Source organism: Acomys minous (genome assembly GCF_964271855.1).
Source record: "Acomys minous genome assembly, chromosome: 6".
Lineage (NCBI taxonomy): Eukaryota > Metazoa > Chordata > Mammalia > Rodentia > Muridae > Acomys > Acomys minous.
Window position 1 is genome coordinate 898448 of NC_140487.1, and position 25050 is coordinate 923497.

The 25050-nt window shown below is 44.2% G+C and overlaps 1 protein-coding gene across 1 annotated transcript in view; it reads right to left on the reverse strand.

Annotated features, from left to right (window-relative positions):
• SND1 (staphylococcal nuclease and tudor domain containing 1) overlaps positions 1 to 25050 on the reverse strand; it is a 406636-nt gene that overhangs the window by 136489 nt on the left and 245097 nt on the right. The window contains exon 15 of the mRNA XM_084788021.1: positions 7574 to 7715. Coding sequence (XP_084644147.1) covers positions 7574 to 7715 — 142 coding nt within the window. The remainder of the gene's footprint in view (positions 1 to 7573; positions 7716 to 25050) is intronic.

Genomic DNA, 25050 nt, shown 5'->3' on the forward strand with positions numbered 1-25050 from the left:
CATGGTGGCTCATAAACATCTATACTGGGATCGGATACCCTCTTCTGACATGCAGATAGAGCACTCATATGTAAAATACAGAAATATTAAAGAAAAGAAAAATCTGAAATAAAAAGGAGGGAAGGAGGAGGAACTGAAAAGGAATAAGCTCACAGACCTGCTTTTAGCTCACCCTCAGGGTTTTTATTCACTGTGGATGACAGGCTTTGTCATCCTCTATCCTACCTAACCCTAACCCTGAAGCAGTAGAGCTCAGAAAACACTGGCAGCCTTCTGCAGGGTACAAGAGCTCAGAGAGAATCTTTTCAGTGACTGGCCAAAGGCATTCCGAGGGCCCCTTCCAGTGGAGCATTTTTCAGCACCTACCTTTTTTGGGTACCTAGAACCCAAGTGACATGGTGTGGGTTGAATACCCTGCCTTGGAGACCACGGGAATCTGAGAGACTCCACAGAGGGCACCATGATGACTAGCATCCTTCCCTCAGCTAAAAGCCCCTGGCTGACACAGGCTAGCACAGTACTGCCACAGAGGGTTTGCTGTCTCCCTCACCCCCTGGTCACAGCACCATGCCAAGATAAGCAGGCTGGTCTGATTGAAACAAATAATAAGGACGTTGGAAATCAGAATCCTTAAAATGTTTTAGCCACAAGGTCTGTGGTTGCCTTAAACTATGCTGAACAAATTCATTTCTATTGATGACTTTATTACTTTGCCTCTATCAAAAGATTTGAAGTGGCCACTGAGCAGATCGAGGACCTCCCTCTCTTGCCCTGAAACACCCCCACTAAGTTCTTTGGAGCCCCGTGGTTCATCCCAGATACAGACATTTCCAGGCGATCACTATTCAGCTCTCTTCTCATTGGATCCACTGAAATACCATGCATTAGGCTGCCCCGCCTCAGCCCAAACGCCACTTCTGGCTTCCAGAGCAGGACAGCTTTAGCCCCGAGGGCGTCACAGTGTTTACTTCCAGGTTCAGAACCTCCAAGCGCTTCTCACGTGTCTGTCATTTGGGGTATGTTTCTCCTACCTCACATTTTATCTTGCTGTGATTACAGTTTTGAGACTGTGCTCCAGGCTGGCCTGGAATATGGCACTCTTCCTGCCTTAGCCTCCCGTGTGCTGGGAATACTGATGTGATCCACCAAGCCTGGCTACCCTACCCTTAAAATATGTGCTCCCTTCATGTTTATACATTCCTTCCTGCATTTCTATGTTCCTAAGATGGTCACCAGAGGAGCAAGAGCATTATTAAGTAACCGTGCCGATGAATGTCTCCTAAGCTATGAGCCAGCCCAATTGGGGATGATCTGTGAGTTAAAGATGGTAGACAGAGCCTACTACAGGCGGAACTGTGCACGTCACCTGCTTGGCCAGTGGTCAGCCTGCAAGGACTTCACCTGAGCCACTGCCCTGAAGCTCACTGGCAGGAAAGGCCTTGAGAAGATGTTTATGCACTAACACAGAGGCAGAGAAAAGTGAAGGCGACTGCTGCGTCCTTTCTTTAAGGCACTCTTTTGAGAACTGATACAGGCAAAGGTGCTCTGCCTAGATGAATTATAGACAATGTGCCAAGTGAAAAGCATCTTCTTGGAGGCGCCTTTCCATCCCTCAGTGACCTGTGGTGTCCTCTGTACTTTTGCTGTGCTGGGTTGCCACTCTGTATCCCTCTCCCCCACAGCCCTCCACCCCAGGGAAATTCATGCTGAAATCTGACTGGTACAGTGGCAGTGCCAGGAGGCAGGAAGTTTAACTTTGTTGTAGGAGAAAGCCGTTAGGAGGTGACCTGCTACCCAGTGCTTCCATCACATGGTGAAGCAGCAGGGGGCTGCACCAGAAGCAGATGTGCCGCCTCCAGGGTCTTAGATAATGCAGCTTCCAGAACTGAGAGGCCAAATCCACCTCTTTCCCTTGATAATTACCCATTCTTAGCTTAGGCATTTCATGGTCTTGACACAGAAGGAACTAAGACAATTCTTGTGATATGCTGCTTATATTTTTACTAATTCTAATCTCATTATAACTTGGTTTTATATGGCTGTCTATACTACTACATTAAAAGTTATTTGAGAGCATAACCAATATTGTAAATTTATGTTCATCCTTATAATAACTTGTGAACACTCTGGGCCTTGTCATAAATGTTCCCCAAACCTGTTCCTATAAGTGACTTCTTAGGATGTTCTAAAATGAATGTATCTCCAATTTTATTATGAAAAGATAAAGAACCAGAGAACCTCCAGGAAGGTCTCTTGTTACACTGTTCATTTTAGGTGATGGGTCCCAACTGAAAACACACAGGCAGAGGAGACATCCAAACTGGGAAGTCCCAAGAGAAAGAATACCCCAGTTTACAAATATCCATTAAGTTGCAATTCAATTAAAACATCTGAAAAGAATTCATAAGTATCAGCAGACCCTGTAATTGCTTAATTAAGGATAGAAGCCTAGCAAACACAGCCACAGAAACGGGCTGATTCATTAGCACCTCTGTGATAGCAGAATGGGATTTCTCACTTAAACATACATTGGCTTTAATTGTGTAATTTGGTTAGGCACTGGTAATCAATGGGGATCCACCATTCCTGGGGCCCAGAGATGAGGAGACTCCTGTTTACCTCCCCCACTCCTTCCTCTCATTACAAGTTTTTGGTCGACTGCAACAAGCAGTTGATATTCCAATTACAATGGGCAGGAGAAGAGACTTTTTACAAGTGAAGGAAGGGAATGGAACTCCGTTCAAAGGCATTCAAGGTGGAAGGACAGACACACAGCCACACCTTTTATTCATCAGCAACAAACCCACTACTACTCATTAAAACACAGACATTTAGACCCTTATCACCAGCGGGGAGCTATAATCACAAAGAAAGACAGAAGAGTAAAGCAGATGCCAGAGGGCAGGTGAAGGGAAGCCTCCTTTTCCAGTCCTGGTCCACGTGCCCAGGGAGCTGGTTAATTATAAGTCACCCGCTGTGATCCACATGGAACCCCTCCAAGCACTGCTGCCATCTAGGCAGTTGGTTCTGTGTAAGGTGAGTGCTCTCTACCCTGGCCCCTCACCCGTTCACAGGGGCCTGGGATTCACCTCTAAGAACATGGAAATGCAGAGGCCTGTATGTATCTTAACTTAGGTTGGCAAAAGATCCCAGATACCCAATTTGTGATTCTTTATGCTACTTACCCCAGAAGCCTCACATTCTTCTTCTCTTTTAATTCTGGAGGAGGCGTCTTGTTTACAGGACACTACCTCCACACCTGCTATGCTTAGTCAGTATGGCAATTTCCGAAATTGTGCCCTTAGCATGGCCTTGACGCACCAGAGGCACCACATGATTTACAATGAGAAAACGCCACCCAGAGGTCACAATGTTTGTAAAAGTATGAATCACAAGGTACATGATTTGTAAATATACAATTCAGTTTTTCTTAGACAAGATACCAAAACAAAGCTTAACACACGTGGCAAGTGAGTGAGCACAACCTGAAATCAAAGGCCAAGGTTTGCTGCTTTTGTTCTGGTGGACAGAAATGGGGAAGGCTACCTGAGGAAAACCAGTGCCTTAAACACAAACACACGAGGCCTGGCTTCTCAGCTTCCTGCTAACTCAGCAACAGACAGGAATGGACCGTGACTGGCCTTCAAGACCAAATGAGTGTGCACAGGAGGTCACAGCAGCAGGCTTAGGGACCTTGAACAGTCTCGGCTCTGATGAGCTCAGGTCATCTGCTCGCTGACCAAACCTAGGCCAGGTGCTGAGAGGACCAAAGGGCGAGGAGCTGTGAGGAGGCGCTGACCTGTCAGCTGCAGCTGACGTGCCGGCCCCACCTGCTATCCCATCTGACTAAACAATCACTTCACGTACAGGGGTGCAGGAACCGTGACAGAGAGGCCAGCTGGCTCGGGCCAAATGCCACTCCCTATCAAGCTGTGGGGCCGTCTGCCCAAAAAAGGCCACATAAAAATGGAAAGTGTCCACTCCACCTTCAAGTACAGAGGGCTCTCCACAAGGCTCAGATTAACGAGAGCAGCATGGAGGGGGCTGATCTCAACAAATGTCTGGACGTTCCCCTTGAGAACTGCAATGCAGATTCTTTCCTAGTTGCAAACAGAGACCATTTTTGCAGCGTCATTTTATATGGTGTGGCGTGAGTTGACACGGCGCAGGCCTCCAGGTCTGTGCGTACACCTTTGCTGTCTCAATAGCCTCTAAGCAGACTCACTCAAGCCCTGTTCCAGCTAAGACTCATCTTTTCCAGGTCATTGTGTTTTTCCTTATCCTGTCACAATCTCTCTCGGAATTCTCAGCAGGGCCCCTCAGCACTTTAAACTGCATGTTCCCTAGGAATTTTTTCCAATTTCCCCATGCCCACACTCTCTTTGGAGACCGTCTCGTGGAACCCAGGTTAGCCTTGATACATCGCAGAGACTAGCCTCAAACGCTGGATCATCCGGCCTCCAATTACTTAGTACTGTGATTACAGGATTTTACCACCAGTTCTGGCTACTCTATGTTTCTTTTTTTTTTTAATTGAAAAATGAAATCATTCATATTACATCTCATTTGCTATCCCATCCCATGCATCCTCTCATTCCTCCCTTCCTCCCTCTTTCACCCCATTCCCCTTCCCTATGACTGTGACTGAGGGGACGTCCTCCCCCTGAATATGATGCTAGGTTATCAAGTCTCTTCTTGGTAGTCTGCTATCCTTCCTCCGAGTGCCATCGGGCCTGCCCATCAAGGGGACATGGCCAAATATGGGGCACTAGAGTTTGTGTAAAAGTCAGTCCCCACTCTCCACTTAACTGTGGAGAATATTCTGTCCCTTGGCTAGATCTGGGTAGGGGTTTGATGATGACTGCCCGTATTGTCCTTGGTTGGTGCCATAGATCGAGCAGAACCCCTGGGCCCAGATCCGCCCATCATAGAGTTCTTCTTGTAGGTTTCTAGGACCCTCTGGATCCATCTATTTCCCTATGTCCTATATTTCTCTCACCTAGAGTCCCAATAGGATGTCCTCACCTCTATCCCACTTTGCTGGTAAGTGAAGACTTTCATGAGACATGCCCCTTGGGCTAGTGTCCAGTGTTTCCTGTATGAAAATGTTGTTGAGTTTTATCTAACGTGCCATAACTGTTTTAGGAAAAGCAAGCAGCTCAGTGGTTAGATCCCTAGCTCTAACACGCCACCTTCGTGGTCTGAAAGCATGTATGGACTTTAGAAGTACCTAACGTGCTGACATCCTTTTGCTACATTACCCAGTCAGCTCAGTTTTTCTGCATTCTTTTCCATTCTTGGTTAGATTTTATTTTATTTATTCTTTTTTTGAGCTTAGCAATCTATATCTGGTAAGTCTGCTACTTAACAGCAGCCATAGGTACTTTCTAATCACCTGGACTCTGCCTTTAGTTGACAATTCCTATGAAAATATGACAAAGGTCACTGTGACTTTCTGATTGATAAACAGGAACAAAACCACCTCCCTGTTTGTCCCCTTGCCTTCTATGTGGACTCTGGCAGTGCTGGCTCCTGGAGCACTCTGTCTCCTGAGCGTCCCAAGGCCTCCTCTCCAGGGCTTTTGTGTTTCCCTGGACCGTATCTTCACTGCCGTCTGCATCTGGATCTTCAGCCTATGCCGAGTTCCCTGGTGGTTTAAGTCACATGAGGTGGGGTGAACCACTCCAAAAGCTGTTCTGCAGGCACTCAGAGAGCCTGACGTGCTGAGTACTCTGATCTGAGCATTTGCCCAGGCTCCACTGATGAGTTTCAACATTTCCATGGACACTATAAAGCAGTCACCCATTCCTCTGACCGGGCCCTAGCTCTGTGTTGACTTTGACTATGGCCTCATCAATCTACTCCAAGGTTCATGTTCAGGGTGCTTAACTTTCTCCCCAACACTCATCTTAACACAAGTGAGGTCTACTTCCTAAATATTTGTGGTTACACTTTTTAGCACATACTTGCTGCTATGTAATCTGTCTTTCAGGCTGAAAGCTAACTTAAACAATGTCTTGGAGCCATGACGCTTAGGATGCCAAGTGCACAGAGGAAATGGTTGCCACAGTCAGGTGGTAACATGGCCTCCTTCTAAACAAAGCGGAACAAAAGCAGCTAGCTCCCTGCAGGAACTCTCCTACCAGGCGCACACCTTAGGCTGGCTCCCTTTAAGGAGCTGAGTTTAGAAGGAAGGCAGTGTTTTTCTTCTCTGTGGGTCTGGCTGAGACCAAGTTTCTGGGAAACAACCAGACTTTTTAAACTACTGTTCACCTTGACTAAACTGCCAAGGGGCTGCTTTTGTTTTTCAGGTAGAGCAAAGAATGAGATGAATATACACCTCAAACTCCATAACAAGAAACCTTCCATCTTCAGAAATCTTAAGAACAGGGAGCACAAATGGCCACAGGAACAGACTCATACCGCCCAGCAGTTTCACTTTATTACAACTGCCAGCAGCACAGACACAGGCCCTCCAGTAAGGCGTGGATTTGATTCAAGCCTTCTTTCCACAATTGCCCCTGAACACGGAGTCATACTTCACTGGATGCTTTCAGGAAACCTACAGAGCTGTGTAGCAGCCATCAAACTGGTAAGAGCTCTTGAGGTGCCTGGTCAAGAAGGGATAGTGACGTAGTGTGGTGAGCTGCACAGCCAGTGCTCAGGGAGCGGCTTATTGTACGGAGCTGGGGCCTGAGGGAGCCCCTTAGATGGACAAGAAGTTCTCAGTGCCTTCCAGAAAAAGGGGCCAAGGGAATCTGGCAGCGGACAGACAGAAAGCAAGGCTCCTGCTTCTCTTCAACCACAGCAAATTCTATTCAGGAATTCAACAGAAGTGCTGAGGCAACGGGACAGTAACAGGAAAGGCAGCGTACATCTGGGAACACAACGGCACGTGTGCTTTGTGAGTGGTGGGAGGATGAAATGACAGCGTTCCTTCAAAGACCACAGTTTCTGCAAGGCCTGACTAGAAATAAATATCTTTATTATTTGCCAGCAGCGAAGAAATGAAACGGTTTATTCCCTGAATACATAAATGTAAGTTGTTCAAAGAGCACAGTTCACACAGTCTTGCTAGCTGGGTGACACCAGGCGACACAGAATGGCAGGCTATGAGAGGCAGCTGCACAGGGGGCAGGGAAAGCAAGAGGGCTTGCCCAGCATGTCACCCTCACTCAACAAGAAATCTACAGACATAGGAGCTTGTGAAAGCACTGTCATGGCTAGGACGGGGAGCCTGATGACATTTGAGAAAAAGGGAAAAAAGGAACAAGTAAGCGGCACTGCCTGGGAACTCCAAGGCCAGTTCACCCCTGAGGCCTACTAGACATGGCAGGGGCAGATGACCTTAAATGGTTAATACCAAGTGTGGGAATTCTATAATTCGTTTCCTCGGCTTAGAGTTCCCTCTGTCTAAGCAGGACGAGGTTCTGTGCTGTCTTTCAAACTGTTATCCAAAGGCATGCGCTTGGTGGGAGGGTTGGAGGAAGAACAGGACGGCTTGAGGCTACGGGGAAAGTCCGGGTCAGCTTCCCATAAGGACATTCAGAGTCATATGGGCAATGACACTCACCTGCCAGCAGGAAGGTGATGAGGCAGGTCTCCTTAGGTAAATAGAGCTTGAGGCGAGAGCCACTGAAGACGTACTCCACCACGGCCTCGGAACGCCCTGCCCGTTGAAGAAAGGGCAGGAACTGCTTTGCTTTCTGGGTGTCCTGATGGAGAAAAGAAGGAAAGTCAGTGGAGAGCACTGGACACAAATAGATGGCCCTTTGTTTTTGGTTTGGGATATAAAGTCCAGAGGAAAGTAAGCAAGTAGCCACATAAGAATCTGTAATTTATGAAGACGTGAAGCAGATGCGCTACTCATGTGACATTGTTAGAAGAAATATCGTTAAGCAACGGCTTCTAGAACATTCTTGTTGGCCAATGCTTCCTTCTGCACAGTAACTAGTCACTCACTGTGTAACTAAGTTAGGTGAGTGCTTGGGAACGGAGTTCAGAAAACTAATACTGTCCTTCTGTGGCGGCTAACTGAAACTATAACTTTCTTAACAAAGAAAAAAAGATGTTCAGGCCTCGTCACACAGTACCTACAGTCCTAGACAACCAGTGTATCTTCATATGTTAACAGGCTATATAAGACTCCAAGCTCAGCCAGGAGTGGTGACGCACGACTGTAATCCCAGCACTCGGGAGGCAGAGGCAGGCGGATAGCTGTGAGTTCAAGGCCAGCCTAGTTTACAAAGCGAGTCCAGGACAGACAAGGCTACACAGAGAAACCCTGTCTCGAAAAACCAAAAAAAAAAAAAAAAAAAAAAAAAGCTCCAGCCTTCTCCAGACATGAGCCAACTATCTCAACTATCTCTGTTTCATTTGCATTCTCGGTGTGTGTGTGTGTGTGTGTGTGTGTGAGAGAGAGAGAGAGAGAGAGAGAGAGAGAGAGAGAGAGAGAGAGAGAGAGAGAGAGAGAGCGCACGCAGGGGATAGTCTCCTACTCAGGGAATCTGTAACAGCAGGATGTGTAGCATGAAGGCAAAGACCACACCACATCAGCACAAATAACTGTAGAAACGCGGGGGAAACTCTGACATAGAACCAGCTAGTAGTTCTCAAACATTCCCACCACATCAACACAAGTCCATGCATCTGCTCTCAAGGGGACTAAACACAAGCATTTTGAGTCTCAGAGCTCTTGACCACACAGGCGCTAGGGGCTTTCAAATCCTTTCAGTCTCTCAAGCTAATTAAACAGATGATAGAGGAAGCAAGCATCAAAATATCACATCACATATGCTGGGGGAATAGTCGTTGGATTTGAGAATTTCTGAGGCTTTCAGCCCCGCCAGCAGAACTGCAAACTCCCTCCGAGGACAGCAAGTTCTGCAGATTCCCCTGACTTCTGCGACACAGGCAATCTGCACTCAGCCAAGCTCTTCCATTCCGACGCTTCTCCTAGCAACAGAGCTATTGTATCTAAATTAATGTACATACAATAATGAAAATTTAACAAGCCATCAAGTATTACAGAGTTTCCACAGCAGCCAAAGGTGCTCCTCTCCCTCAGAATCAGTGAGGTAGGCTGTGATGAAAACAATATTTATAGTAATGAGATCCAGCCTCTTTTCAAACAGATTCTTACAGAAGAGGAGAGACAGTCATGCATTCTCACTCATTCTAATGGCATCCTGGTAATAGGTAAGCTAACAATGGGCTGTAGTGCACTGGGAACTCCCCCAGTGAACACTTAAGCGACACATACTCTACTACACACATAGAGAGGAGAAAATGCCTTTCTGGCAGTTGGCTGAAGTCCAGAACAGTCAAGCAAGACAAATGCTCCAAGGGAACAAAAGGACTACCTGATTCAAATCCTTTTGCTATACTAGGCTAAATCTGGGGCATTACTCATGAGCTGAGCCAGTAAGTCAACAACAATTATCAAACATTATTGCAAATCAGGAAGCAACCAATATCACTGAAAAGGAAGTCTTCCTCCAAACCTGGAGCTATCTATATTTTCCAGAAATAGACTTTTGCTCACCATTGTCTTTTGGCTCTATATGGTGGGGGCGGGGGGTGGGGGTAGAGAGAAAAAAAAGATGTTTACAGGACTCTCTCTCCCTCTCTCTCCTACTAACAAGAAAGCAGTGTCCTTATCCTCCCATTTTGCTAAGCTGGCTAAGGACAGGATAAAATATCCCCTGCTTTATCAGAGAGATGCTTATTCAGAACAATCAAGGGAATTCAGGGACCTGACTGCTCTGTGTGTAATGAAATGCACAGAGGCCTCCACTGCGCTGATGTCTCAGCTCACCATCGACCAGGCTGGCTCCAGAGATGACGCATGGAGAGATGACAGAGAAAGGAACGCCACTGCCTATGCAGGAGAGCAGAAGAGGAAGTCAGCCGTGGAAATGAAGGCCTGAGACTTCGACAGCTTCCCATGCTGACTCCAGATGCAAACGTGTAAAATGCTCGTGGAACGCCATGCTCTGGAGGCAAGGCAAGCAAACAGCATGGGACACCCATTAGGAGAAAGAATGGAGACTTCATCCAAGCTGACAGCATCTTAAGAATGAATGGATCTTATGAAGTCAATTAAACTGACTATAATAACCAAGAGATGTCAGCTCTTTCCAATCTCAGTCACAGCCACAGGACCGTGTCTATCTTTTCTTGTTACAGCAAGCACTTCTCTGCTTGGCACGCTCCTTTTCAATAGGAAAATTCTTGAGACCATCTATTTCAGTAGCTCAGATGAAAGAATAGTAAAGAATATTGGTAACTTTCCTCAGGTCATGAACCCTTAAGTCACTCCCTGATGCAGAAATTATTTATCTTAGGGATTCAGAGTATATTACAACAAAGTGGACTGAAAGTGGCTAGGCAAGTTGCCTTTCAAGGAGCTTATGCAAGCATGGAAAAAGTGTTTGAGCCTCAGAGTCATGTTTAGGGCTGATCAGAGAAAGGTAAACAAAGGTAAAATTTGACTACAAGAAATGTAGTACAACAGACACCAGCTTCTACTCTACTGTGAAGTTGAAAATGCAAACAGATCTTAAAGCTAAGACTGTGGTACAGTTCAGAGATGACACTAACATGGTAGGTTCAGTCCCCTCCCAGTAGCACAGAAGTACAACCTACTCAAATTTTGTAATATCAAAGATTTTTGTAGAAAAATGTAGCCCCAAGTTTGTTTTTAAAAATAGACATTAAAGATCTCAAGATAATATTGAGACGTAGCAACAAATGCTCGTTTCCGGGCAGCATTAGGTACTTCTGCGTAGATGAGCAGACTCTAATCTTCAGGCTTTTCTATGTGGTGGCTTACTCATGAAAGGACTGGGAAATCTGCTGCCACAGTTCCCTGGTCTCCCAATGGCTCAAGGCTTTGAGAATCCAAGCAGATAAACTAGATATGGTTCTCTGTTATCTATACCAATATTTTCCTCCACTGGTGTAAAAAATAAAGCAACAACTATATTTCTGGACAAAGCCTTTCCTTTTTTTGTTGCACTGGTAGTTTTCACATTATCTGTGCTCCACAATAAACCATGCGCACGCATCTTTCTGTACTCTTGGAAGAGCTAATTTAAGGTTGCATTAGCCATATTTAGCCTTTTACTGTGGATGGTATCTCTTTAAGGAATGTTTCTGCCTCCTCAATACACCTTGGAATTGAGAAAGTAATGATGCAACAAATGTTCCTGGGGTGACTTCATTTCAAAGCAGTTAATATCTATACCTCAGATTTAGAGGAACAGGGTTCCGAATGACCCCCCAAGAAAGGCTGGACATTCCTCAGAGAGTAAGAGGACATAATGACATCTTAGCTACAGACTCCCATTCTGCCCTGCTCTGGCTTAGGGCCCATCTTTCAAGTGTGGAAACCTCAGAGCTTTCTTTTTTAAACATTTATCTACTGTATGTATGTGGCACAACATTCATGTGGAGGTCAGAGGACATCTTTAAGGAGCTGGGTCTCTCCTTCCACTATGCAGGTGCTGGAGACTGAACTCAGGCCATCAGGCTATTGTCACGTGCCTCTACCTACTGAGCCACTTCAACAGCCTCCCACCACATCCTTCTACGCTATATAAAATCGCTCTGAACAGCTGGGCTGCAACTCTTCGCCGAGAAGTGCTTTCCTGTGGGTTGGGCATGGTGGTGCATACATGTAATCTTAGCACTAGGGAGAAGGAGGCAGGGAGATCAGGAGCCCATGACTACCCTCGGCTACAGGAGACCATGTCTCTAGAAAACAAAGAAACGGGCTGGGGATATGGCTCAGCTAGTAGAGTGCATGCCCTGGGCTCAATCCCCAGGACCACGTAGATGGGGAGTGGGATGCACGCCTGGAATCCATCCCAGCACTGGGGAAGTTTGAGGCTATCCTCAGCTATGCAGTGAGCTGGAAAACAGCCCAGGATACATCAAACTGCCTTAAAAACCAAGGGGGGTGGGGAGAAACCAAGCTAAGCAAAGTACCTTCCTGTGAATACAAGTAGTTTTTAGAAATGATTTTTGCAATCACCAGGGCTGGGAGAATGATAAAATTAGTTGGAAGTAAGAGAACTGATGGAGTGGACCGGGGCTGTGAGGGCAGTCCTCGGGCAGTCAGGGCACCTGCATCTTAGAAGAGCCCAACCTAGAGACACAAGAACTCTATGAAGCTGTCCACATGCTCCTAATGCTAGCAAAAGAAATCCTATCACCTCCCCGCCCCCACAATCACTGTACGGAAGACATGAAACATCACCGTACTCAAAAGAGCATGGGGAACCGGGAAGAGGGTAAGCCTGTTAGCCACCAGGTAACCACTCAGGATTATCATGTGCAAACTTCAAATGATAACTTAATAAGAAAGCTCACCAATGAATTCTCATCAACATGCAATCACTCTTCTATTAACATCAAAGAATAACCTTGAAGCAAACCAAATTAACAGGTGAAGCTGTTAATATAGATGAACTCTATCAGTACCCAGGAAGCTAGCTCAATGCTGAAGAAACTATCGACGAAGGAGCCTTCATGGAGGCACCAGAGGTATTTTCCCTACCTTAGAATACCTCCTCCCGGCAAGAACCGGCTGTGTTACTAGGCCTCTATGGGCCAACCCATCATAATGCATAACCAGTGAAACAAGAGGGCAGACACAGATAAGAATGCGCAGATCAGAACTAATCGCTAAGGACATTGAGTGAACGTGTTTTCTCATTTTAAAGACTATCGCGCTCAGTTGCTGCCATGGTTATGTCTTTGCAGGGCTGTACAGACTAGGTGAGCTGCTTCTGCGGCGGCAGAAGACAAATCACAACTACATCCCCTACCAGAAAGACAAACACACCACCCATCACTCCACACTCTTCCTCCAGGTTCTGTGGCCACACTGACATTTTAACTCTTGGGCCAGGTTTATGATTCTCTGTGACAAGCCAAGTGTACAGCATGATAATCTCTTAAAATAAAGGGGACTCAGATGGGGAGGGCACGTGGGAATGCAGCCCAGCTCTACAGTTACCACAAAGCACTTAAACTCTGAAGCCAACAGAGTTTGGCTGGTTATTAATACTTCATATAAGAGCGTGTGAGGGTCCGGTACGTGTGTGTGCACACATCAGTGAGCTGCACATCCAACAGGAATGAAGGAGACATAGGAGAGAACCAGGGAGCAAATCACTCAGAACAAAACAGCATTACACCACTTTTTCCTCAAGGTGCTGAGTGTAGGCCATCAACAATCTCTCACTAAGTGATGTCTGGCTTACATCTCCTCACACTGCTGGCCTAGTGGCTCATCACATCACGCAGGCTTCCCACATGACAGAGCAGAGAAGCAGCTGTCTGGGCTGGACTCCACTTCTACAACAGGACTTTGGAGCACATTTGTAGGAGCATGAACTGAAAGAAGTCTGCACTCTTATCTGTGGCTCTCTTACAGTTGAAATTTCTGTACCTTTCTCTGTTGTTGAAGGAACAAAACCCAATCAGCTAAATCAAATATCCAAAAAACTTGCAAGCTAAGGACAGACAAAAGACAGGAGAAGCCAGAATGAAGTGCTCACCACTGGAACTGGGAGAGGGCAGACACCTTAGTTCCAGAATGATCTCTCTTCCAAATAAGGAGGAACTAAATCCGTTGTGACTTTGCAGATACACCTACTTCAGGAGTGCCACAAAGAACAGGCATCTATAAATGATCCCATTTGGTTGATCTTGCGGACAATCTATGTCCTTCTTTCTCCCATGTACAATACTGAGGAAAGAAATCAGGACTTGGTAAATGCTAGGAAGACTCATTTTTTTGCTCAGAATGAACACACACACACAAATGGCATCCTGACCGACAATCATAAAAGTCTCAACAGGCCATGCAACAGGTCACAGAATATATCCTGGACTTTGAATAAACATTTAAAATGCAGAACAGCCTAGCAATTCATCAGTTTGGGATAAACCAAGTGTAGACACAACATGTAATAGTACTCTACAGTAGAACTGGTATACACACAATAGGTATTTTCTTGGTTAGGGTGATTACTGCTGTGACAAAACACAATGGCCAAAGAGCAAGTTGGGGAGGAAAGAGTTTACTGGGTTTCTACATTGTGGTCCAACACTGAAAGAAGTCAGGACAGGAACTCAAATAGGGCAGGAATCTGGAGGCAGGAGTTGATGCAGAGGCCATCGAGGGTTACTGGCTTGCTCAACATTTCTTATAAAAATCATGACAACCAGCCTAGGGGTGGTATTATCTACAACGGACTGGACCCCTTCCTATCAACCACTAATTAAGAAAATGCTGTAAAGGCTTGCCTACAGCCTAATATTATGGAACATTTTCTCAATTGAGCCCTCTCCTCTCTGATGATTCTAGCTTGTGACAACCCGACATAAAACATGACAGGATTGGTATAAATCTCAAATATGTAATTCTACAACATAATATTTCTGCCAAGGCTGCTGCAGGAGCTAGGTGGTAGAGTGCTTGTCTAACATGCATGAGGTCCTGGGTTCCATGCCACCATCACATGGAACTGGTCACAGTTGTGTAAGCCTATAATCCTAGCACTCTTGGCTACACCAGGACACTAAGGCCAACCTGGGATACAGGAGACTGTTTTTCAAAAGGGAAAAAGTGAAGGCTCACAGAATTACATGCTTAAGATAATATATTCCTTCCTTAACTGTAAATTCAAGACGTTTACCCTAGCCAACTAACTTATCATTAAGTTCAAAACTATGAGCTCAGTAGTTAATTTTATATGGATTACTTTAATATACTACTACTACTACTACTACTACTAATAATAATAATAGTAATAACAATAACAATAATAATAATACCCATCTAAGCAGAAAATGGATTACACGAGACAGGAAAATAGGGGGAACAACCTCACCAGTTTTGCCAAAGTTGCATAACAAAGCTTCACCTCTTAGGCAACAGGTAAAAGAGAGCAGCAGAGCAGATGCCACCCTCACTTGACAAAGGACATGCGTTGTTCAAATAAGGGAAGAGTGTGAGTTAATCATGGTCCAGGTACGTGGGAGGTGGAAGAGGCAGTTCAGGGCCAGCTTCCTCTACATAGGGAGTTTGAGGCTAGCCTGAGCTACATAGAACTGTGCTTAAGCAAAACACAAAAACAGGAGAGATGGAGAGATGGCTGAGAGGTTAAGAAGCTCTTCCAAAGTTTCTGAGTTCAATTCCCAGCAACCCATGGTGGCTCACAACCATCTGTAATGAGATCTGGTGCCCTCTTCTGGCCTGCGGTGTATGTGCAGGCAGAACACTGTATACATAATAAATAAATACATCTTTAAAACACACACACACACACACACACACACACACACACACACACACACACACACACACGAGGGCTGGCAGAATGGCTCAGACAGTAAAAAGGATGCAGGCTGACCACTTGCTTTCAACTCCTGGGATCTGCATGGTAGAAAGTTTTCCCCTGACCCTCAAACAATTACTGCAGTCCATATTCACCTCCTCCTCCTCCTCACTCAAACAAACAAATGTAAAAAGTTTTTTTGTTGTTGTTGTTGGGGGGAGGTTTAAAAAGATAGAAAAACTTTCATTGAGTCCTTATACCTATCTGGAAACAAAATCAGTTGATACGACAACATGAATGAAATAATAATTCTTAAGTAAAAGAAAAAATCTATACAGGCTTAGTGGTTGTTCTTTTATTGAATGACGTTCAGCTTCCCAAAGTTAAGCAGCTGAAAATAAGCTGTGAGAATCATTTGATTTAACCTTTAGAAATGAAGTTATTGCCTTTTAGTGGTAAAATCTGCATTTTATCATCAATAGGAAATATAATGCCCTCAACCTATTTATAAGTAAGCTACGCTAGGCATTTAAATGGCAGATGATGGCATATGTGCGCTTCACATAAGAAGGATGAGAAAATATACCTAATTTAGAATAAAGAAATACACACACTAACTTGTTCTCTTCTAGTCCTCAAGCCTTCCTTCCTAATGGCATGCACTGTGGCCGTTAGGGAAGGACTAAGGATGCCAAGTCTTCCCGAGACCAGCCGACTGCACAGCCAGAGGGAGGCGATCACTCAGTCAGGGCATCCAAACAAGATTCCCACACACACCCATATTTTCTTGCCCTCTGCCCAGGGTTATCCTAAACTGTCTTCCTTTACCGTTTCCTGTTTGTCGGTACTTGTAACTTGTCAACAGAACAAAATTACAACTTTGGTTCAATTGGCTGTCATGCTTTTTGTCCTACATCCCACACGCCAACAGCTGGCTCTTTGCAGGCCCCCACCATGGCTCTGCACCTCCCTGCTGCTCCCGATGGGGATCTGCCAGCCTTCCTTCATCAAGACCCTGGAGACTCCTCCATGCCCTTTCCTGGACTGTGGTTCTCAGACTCATCCACTTTCCTTTTCAAACCACCACCACAATAACAACAACAACAACACAAAACCATAAACAAACAAACAAACAAACAAAAAACTTCTTCATATTTCACAGAGAAAATGCCTTCTCTCTCTGAGGTCAGGTAAATAAATACAAAATTGCTATTATATTTCTATTCAGAAGAAAGACTGTCAGATAGCCTAGATAGAATCAGTAATAAATCCCTTTCAACTATTCAACAGCACAACAACACATTATACTTTTGATAATGCTGAATGCTTTAGCTATGATGTACAAAAGCATTATTTAATTATAAAACAATTGTAATTTCTCTAAAAATAGCTAGGAGACATGGCAATTTGTTTTCTGCTTCAGAAATACCAATTTGTAAGGGGGAAAAATGTTTACAGGCAGAGCATAACAAACTGAGAGAAACACCTCTCAATTATTTTCCGATTAAATATTCTGCCCAAACATGCAATTTCTTAGTGTAAATGCCTCATTTATCCAAATAAACCTCTAAACTGATGAGGCAACACTGAAAAGAAGCATAATATAGCCAACTGGGAAACCCGAAAACTTTCAACAATTTTTTGCTTCTTTTCTAAAGATCAAATAATGTATATTTATTCATTTATTTATTTGACAGGGTGTCATTATATTGCCTTTGCTGGCCTGGAACTCTTATATTCACCAGACTGACCTCAAAATCAGAGATCTGCCTGCCTCTGTCTCCCAATGCTGAGGTTAAACCCTGCAACACCACACCTGCACAAATAACAGAGTTTTATTGCAACACCACAATGGCGCCTTCAGGACTGAGGCAAGAGAATAACGTAAAAACAGTTTAGCCAGGGCATGTGGCACTAGCACACAGAATAACGCGCATCTGCCAGAGGCTGTGGATGGGTCTCTATTACAAGGCTGGATTAAAAAGTAAGTTACAGGTGTGAAATATTATTTTTCTTTAAAAGTTTCAGACAGAATTTTATTACTTCCAATGTCTTTATAGGTTATAGGTAAGAATGTATTACAGAATCAGAAAATGGTTCAAGAGATAATTAAAATGAAAAGTGCAGAGAAAAGAATTTAAAGATGGCCTGATGAAGCACACATTTTCATTTCATGGGCAAATCAAGAACTCAGGGGCAAGGAAATTGATGTCATGCAAAACTCTGCCCTATTCCACACAAGAACAGAACTTCAGGAAAGGATAGAGGGAAAAAAAATGTCAGCCAGTAACCTACAACACAAAATTCAGAAAACTTAAGTAACTGTCAAGTAGCTATTAGATGGAGACAAAGCCACTTTTGCCCTAAATATTTCTTTATGTAGATGGCTGAGTAGATGTAGAAGCATATGAGAGGTCAACCATATATAAAGTATTCTTTGATCCAACAATGTTAAGCAAAAACATTTTTATTATGTTTAATTAACACTTTTCAGAGACTGGTGTTTCTAAAGTTAATAAAAAAAATAAGATAGTTAAACAATATGGAAGAGAAAGTTCTAGTTTCTGCAATATGGAGGCAAATGTCAACCATTATGACAGAGACTTATTAACTAAAACAGAAGGTAATATTTTGAATGACACAAAATGTATCAAATTGAAAACCCACTTATGTTACTCAATAGCTTTCCATAATAATAAAGAATGCTATTCTTATGGCATATTCTATTCTACTTTTCAGTATTGTTTTAATTACTGACTACGATTTAAAAGTCCTCTTCTAGGAATTGATTGTACAGTTGAGAACAAAATATATCTGAGCTATTACTCCTGTAGAATGTTTAGTCAAGACTTCTTCCCACTCTAACATCACCTCATCACTTACGTATTTCCGTTGGCATGCAGAAATTTTAATTTCATTCAACCCTATTAACTCTTGGTTTTATTTTCTGAACAACTGGGAGTCCTTTACAAACAGCTGTCAAAACAAATGGTCATTAAATACATAAAAATGATAAATGTTCGTAACCATCAGGAAAATGAAAATGAAAACTATATTGAGACTCAGTCAGTATAGGCCTGATGACCTGATTTCAGTCCCTGAGATCCACAAGGTAGAAGAAAGAACTGACAACCCCAAGGGCAGGTGGACAGTTGGACAGACACACACACTCTAAAACCAAAACCAAACAACAAAACCCAAAAGCTGGCGAGGATGTGGGGACTCCTTATATACTGCTGTGGGGATGTAAAGTTGCCAAACACCATGGAGACCAGTGTGAGCGTTCCTAGACAAAACAAGACACAACACAAAGCTGAGAGTACAGCTGCCATCTGACCTGCTCCAGCCCTCTTGACTACCATGACATGCACGTTCACTGCAGTCTCTCTAGGAATCGGGCCACGTGTCAGGACTGCTCCAGGGCTTGAAGGATCTAAGCACAAGGCTTCTTGGTGCAGCTCACAGCAAGTTGCCCTTCTCCCATGGAGCAGAGGTTTTAAAAGTTATGGTTCAGAGCTAGAAGATTAAAAAAAAAAAAAAGCCAACCAACCAACAAAACAAACAAACAAAGCTTACACATCAGCATGATGTTGAGAATTTATTAAATATGTTTGTGGATGAACATATAAAATGTGATATATACACTCATAATGCATTTTAAAAATTTAAAAAGATTTGTATTTAATCTATGTGAGTGATTGTGTGCATGTATGTGTGTGTACACATAAGAGTGTAGGTAGTCTTGGAGGGCAGAAGAGGGCATCAGATTCCCTTAGCTGCAGTCAGAACAGCTACTCCAAGTGGGCCCTGGAGAACTGAACTAACCACTGAGGCACGTGAACACAGGTCCTCTGCAGGAGCAGCCTGAGTCCTAACCACTGAGGCACGTGAACACAGGTCCTCCGCAGGAGCAGTGTGGGTCCTAACCACTGAGGCACGTGAACACAGGTCCTCCGCAGGAGCAGCGTGGGTCCTAACCACTGAGGCACGTGAACACAGGTCCTCCGCAGGAGCAGCCTGAGTCCTAACCACTGAGGCACGTGAACACAGGTCCTCCGCAGGAGCAGCCTGAGTCCTAACCACTGAGGCACGTGAACACAGGTCCTCCGCAGGAGCAGCGTGGGTCCTAACCACTGAGGCATCTCTCCAGCCGTCACAATAGATCTTATTCATCCATAAAGAAAGATATCATGTCATTTCCAGGAAATCTGATCATCATATTAAACAAACTAAAAATCAAACATCATATTCTTTTTCTCATTTTAGATTTTATGCAGACACACAAAATGCTATGTTCCCTCTCTCTCTCTCTCTCTCTCTCTCTCTCTTTCTCTCTCTCTCTCTCTTTCTCTCTCTCTCTCTCTCTCTCTCACACACACACACACACACACACACACACACACACACACACACACACGCCATTAAAAGGAGGGGGGTAAAGGAAGGGCCGGGTGTGGGGCAGGGGAGAAAAAGGAAGTGTGAGGAGTGAATACAGCCAAAGTACATGATATACCTGAAAGAAAATGTCCATCAAGTCTATCGCTTTGTACAACGAACATTTTGCCAACTGGAAAACTATCAATATGAACTTCTAAAAAAAGAAAAAAACCATCCGGTCTATGCTCTGAAAAGAGCTTACAACACTTAAAAAGGTAAAGGAAACGGAGAGGGAGGGTATAATATGGTTAACATGCATCTTTCTGGTATGAAAGCGAAGATGACTTTTATTTTGTCCTTTTCACCTGCTGTTAGATTCAGTTAAAACCAAAGTTTTTCTATGTAAGGAAAAATGTGTTCTTATTTATTATGAACATTTGAGACTAATTCAGCTTTGCTAAGATATGCTTACAAATCTGACGGGTCAGATAACTGTCCCTCCAGTTCTGGAGTCCTCTACAGAGTCTTTATGTTTTGAGACAGGTATTTTTGATGTTGAACAGTCTGTAGAAGATGTGAAAACCTTCTTTGGAAGTTGATGTGGAATTTGCTCTATGATTCAATCAAAGGGTTCTAAGCAGGCTGCCTCCCAGTGCAGCTGACAAACTTAACAGTCCTTTACAGGAATGGAGCTTAACATAGATAATTATGGTTCAAAGTCAGAACGGTACAAAATAAACAAAGCTAACACCGCAGCCTGGTGTGAGAATTAAAACAACAACAACAACAACAACACATGTTCCTAGTAAAGCAGCAGCACTCTGTAAAAGGCCTCAAAGCCATGCTCAGCAACAGACAGAAGTGGGAACGATTGTAGAAGCTGACAAAGGAAAGGAGCAACCCTGCAGAAAAACATCTTTACGGTACTTATAATGTAGATCGTGGTGCCTGGAGGTTTTTGAACTCTTCCTAAGGCTGTATACAGTGCGTACTCCTAGCTCACCCTATAGCTTTAGAATTCAAGCGTGGAGGTAAGCTACACGTGGACCATACGGATGACCTCCAGCTCATCAGTGGAATCCTCACTGGCAGAATGCTGGGGCTGAGATGAGTTCTGGTCAAGTGAAGAGCAATGTGTTCAATCAAGGATCTCCCGTCTCACTTCCATCTCTCTCTCCAGCAAGTGCACTTAGAACTGTAGGCACCCTCAGAGCTTTCAGACACTCAGACTATACAGACACCATTAGCACATGTACACACTGTTGGAAAGTGTGCTGGCTCTTCTGGTAATCCAGTCCGGTTGATTTCTAACTTCTGCTGCCATCGCCATCAGCACTCTGCTCCCTCTGTCCTACACAAACTAAGATCATGGTGCTAAACTACAGTTTAGCAGTTCTCAAGTCTTCATCTCAACTAATGGTGAAGCAGCAGGGTTTATGCAGTGACACTTTTTTGACACTCTGTCTCTTGGGCAACAAGCTTTTAAATTTCCATTGCCAGCAATTTGCTGGCTACTCTATGACCTTTAAAACTGAGAAAAAGGCCAAGGCCTAGACATTCCTTTCCTTGCTGTGCTCCATGGAGCCAGTGGGATGGCTCAGGGGTGGTAATGCTTGTTTATCTGAGCTGGATTCTTGGAATTCATGGAAGGAGAGGCCTACTCCTGAGTCTTGTCCTCTGACCACTACCCATAGGCTGGGTTTGTTGTTCACACACACAGATATCCCAGAAGTATTAAATTTTAAAAATTTAAAGACAGGTGTGGCAATGTGCATCCTTTTTTTGTTTGGTTTCTCTGTGTAACAGTCCTGACTGTTCTAGACTCCCTTTGTAAACCAGGCTGGCCTTGAACTCACAGAGATCCACTTGCCTCTGACTCCTGAGTGCTGGGCTTAAAGGTGTGCGCCACCACGCCCGGCTGGCAATGTGTGTCTTTAATCTCAGTGCTCTGGAAGCAGAGGCAGACGGGCATAACTCTGTAATTCCAGGCCAGCCTGGTCTATATAGCCAGTTCAAGCCAAACAGGGCTACATAATGAGACCCTGCCTCAAATAGACGATAGATAGATAGATAGATAGGTAGATAGATAGATAGATAATAAATACAACATTGAAAAGCTAAGAGGGAGATGGTGAGATCACTCTGTGGGTAACTCAATTCCCAGAACCCACTGTTGAAGAGAATCAGCTCCCAAACTTTGACTTCTACATATATATAGCACATGCCTACAATCACATACACTCTGCATGCATAATAATAGTAAAATTGGATTTAATTTAAAAAAATATTTGAGGTGATTATATGTATGTAATATGCATCTATGCATCTAACAGTTTTAAACTAATGGGTCACGTGTGCCCCTAGACTAGAGACCACAATGGCTCATGCATGCTTAACAGTAACATGTTTGGAAATTCCTAACTTTATTCTCAAATGTACTCTGACAAACTTTGCCATATGGGAAAAGAACAGTTCGATCAAAGAGCTATTTGTGACAGTTAGCTGTATTGTTCCATGAAACCTGATCTAATTCTAATTCTCCTGCCCTGGCCCCTGACCATGCACCAGATTCTACTAGTGCTTTCACTAATTTAGACTCTGCAGTTCCAGCCAGCACTCCCTTGCCAGGCCATCCTGAAGGAATTGCGGTCATTAGTCTATACTCTCACAGGACTCTGCTCAAATCTTCACTATAATTATATAACCAACTATGTGTGTCCATAAAGAACGCATCTGTCTGGCTTAACCCTCAGTGTCCAGCACTGTGCCTGGCATTCAGAAAGCTCTTACTAAATATACACTGTTCGATCACTCATTTACTGACACTGCATGAGAACTGCATGGGGGAAGCCTAAGATGGCGTACATTCAGTGTTAAGAAAGAGGTAAAACAGTGGAAAAGAGCTTAAGGAGGAAGTGCTATGATTTGGAACTTGAACTGGAGGAGTTTGAAGTAGAAATACTACAGATGATGAGAGCTATCACTCGCAGAGGACTTTCCGTGTGCTAGGCAGAATGCTGAGCACTTCGTAGCAGTCACCACAGGGTTAGCCACTGACCTCTGCTGAGCTCTTGCTTTGTCAACTGTTCAGAATTCTCTGATGGATTAATTCATACAATTACATCACCATCTATGACAGCAAGTGCCACCATCACACCCGTTTTACAGATAGGAAAGCCAACAGAAACATTAACAATTTCTTCAGGTGACCAAGTAACAAGCGATGAGTCCTAACGTGAGTTTCGCTGGCCTGAGGCTACAGCAGGCCGCCATTCTGGAAGCACGCAGTCCGCCTATGGCGTCCCCTCACGGGCTGCCTATTTGGATAACCAGTAGGAACTCTGAACTCGGAGCCAGCACTAGTTTTCTTCCAAATACTAGTTCACCCCTGAAGTGCAATACTTGAGAAATCAAATCTAAACAAGGCACTATAAATAAGTATAAAAGTAATTCATTCCTCTTGGGGTTTAGAAGCTAATAAGGAGAATATCTTTAAACAACTCGAAAAGTTACCTATTTGTCAACATTTACAAGATCACAGTAATGGAATTATGTAGATGATAAAGCAGGGCAGTCAGAGGGCAGGGTGGGTGTACAGGGGCCTAAACAGAAGGAGTGAGACTGCGTGGCCCTGAGGAGAGGAGAGACAGCACTCCAGACATAAGACACCGCCCTCTACTGTGATAAAGACTGAACACAATCTAAGTCCTTAATCGACTGTGCATTGACTTTGCAGCAGTACTCAAGAGAACACAGGCCTTTCTCTCCAAATTTAGAAACCTCACTAACAGCTTATGTACTCAGGACCTTCCAAATCCAATATTGTGTCAGAAATTCTATAATTTACCCCTCAGAATAGCATTTTCTGTAGATTAGGGCTGTGTAACTACTGGGCATATCAAAGGTACCCTGAACTCTAACTCAAGAATAGCTGGATGTCAACATTGCAGAGTTCCCAAAATTCTGTGCGACACAGTCTGTAGGGAATATGTTGGAAACATGCTAAATAAAGGCTTAAAATACAAGCAAGCAGAATGTCTATGTTGGTAAAATGACTTTCTTTGAAATGTTTACATAAGCAATAGCCACAGGACAAAAATGAGTTCAATCTAGGGCTAAGCAGCCTGATGAAGCAGGGGTGAGGCAGGGCTGCCCAGGAGCACTTCATGTGTTATCACATCACTGTGGACACGGGATACATCAGACAACCCAGGCCCACACCTTAGCCCAGCAGCCAGGAACATGAGTGAACACCTTGAAAATACCGGTTACATGTGCTTGCTTATGCCATCCTGTGCTCATTTAAACAATCCTCACTTATGCAACAGAATCTCAGAGCAATATCCGGACGTGTTCAGAGAATGGGCAAAACGGGAGGCCGTGAACCAGAGACGGCAGAGTCCATGTGCAGGAGCACTCCTCTTTGGAAAGAAATGGCCTTGGGTTCAGGAACAATGCCCCGGACTCTCTCAGTTTTCTGCTCCTTTCTTTGAACAAAAGCAAGGCTATAGCTTAGTTTACTGCAATGGGATTTAGGGCCGTGTGCTGATGACTTGTTGCCAACTTGACCTAAGCCGGAGGCATCTAGGAAGAAGGATCCTGATAAGGAACTGGCAACAGGTAAATTTGTGGGGGCCTATTTTAAATCGCTGGGAGTGAGGACAAGCCTCCTGGGGATTGCGCCACTGCTGGGTTATGCTAGAACCAAAGACAAAAACCCAACCCCTAACTGGATTGAGCTGCGAGAAGCAAGGCAGAAAGCAGCATCTCCCACGGTCTCCGCTTCGGTTCTGCCTCTAGTTCCCCACGGCCCTTCATTAGACTCTAAGCTGACGATGGACTAAGGCCCCCTCCCTAGGTTGCTTTTGGTCATGGTATTTATCACACCTGTAGAAAGCAAACTTGGACAGATCCTGACGCTATAGAGCTCATCCATGTGTATTCCTATGTAAAGTTATAGTTAAACAGGAAGTCAGAGGGAGCATGGTTAAGTCTGTCTTATCTATAATATAATTCATGGCAAGAACACATCAAGATTTCTGAGTACAAAGGGATTAAAATGTCTTCTTCATAAGAGGCAACAAACAAGACTCCTGTGTTTAACAGTAACCTACCTCCAGGCAAGTCACTTGCTCCAGCATTTCTTCAAGGTCTGAAACAGCAGACCTGGGATGCACTCAACCAACTGTCAAAATCCTGCTCTTTGCCTTCAACATCCAGATTTCCTACACTCAATCTTAACGGCTGCAGTGCCTGGATTCTTCCCCCAACAAAAGCCTGCCAATAAGTGCCAGGCACAGTGGAGCATGTCTATATTCTA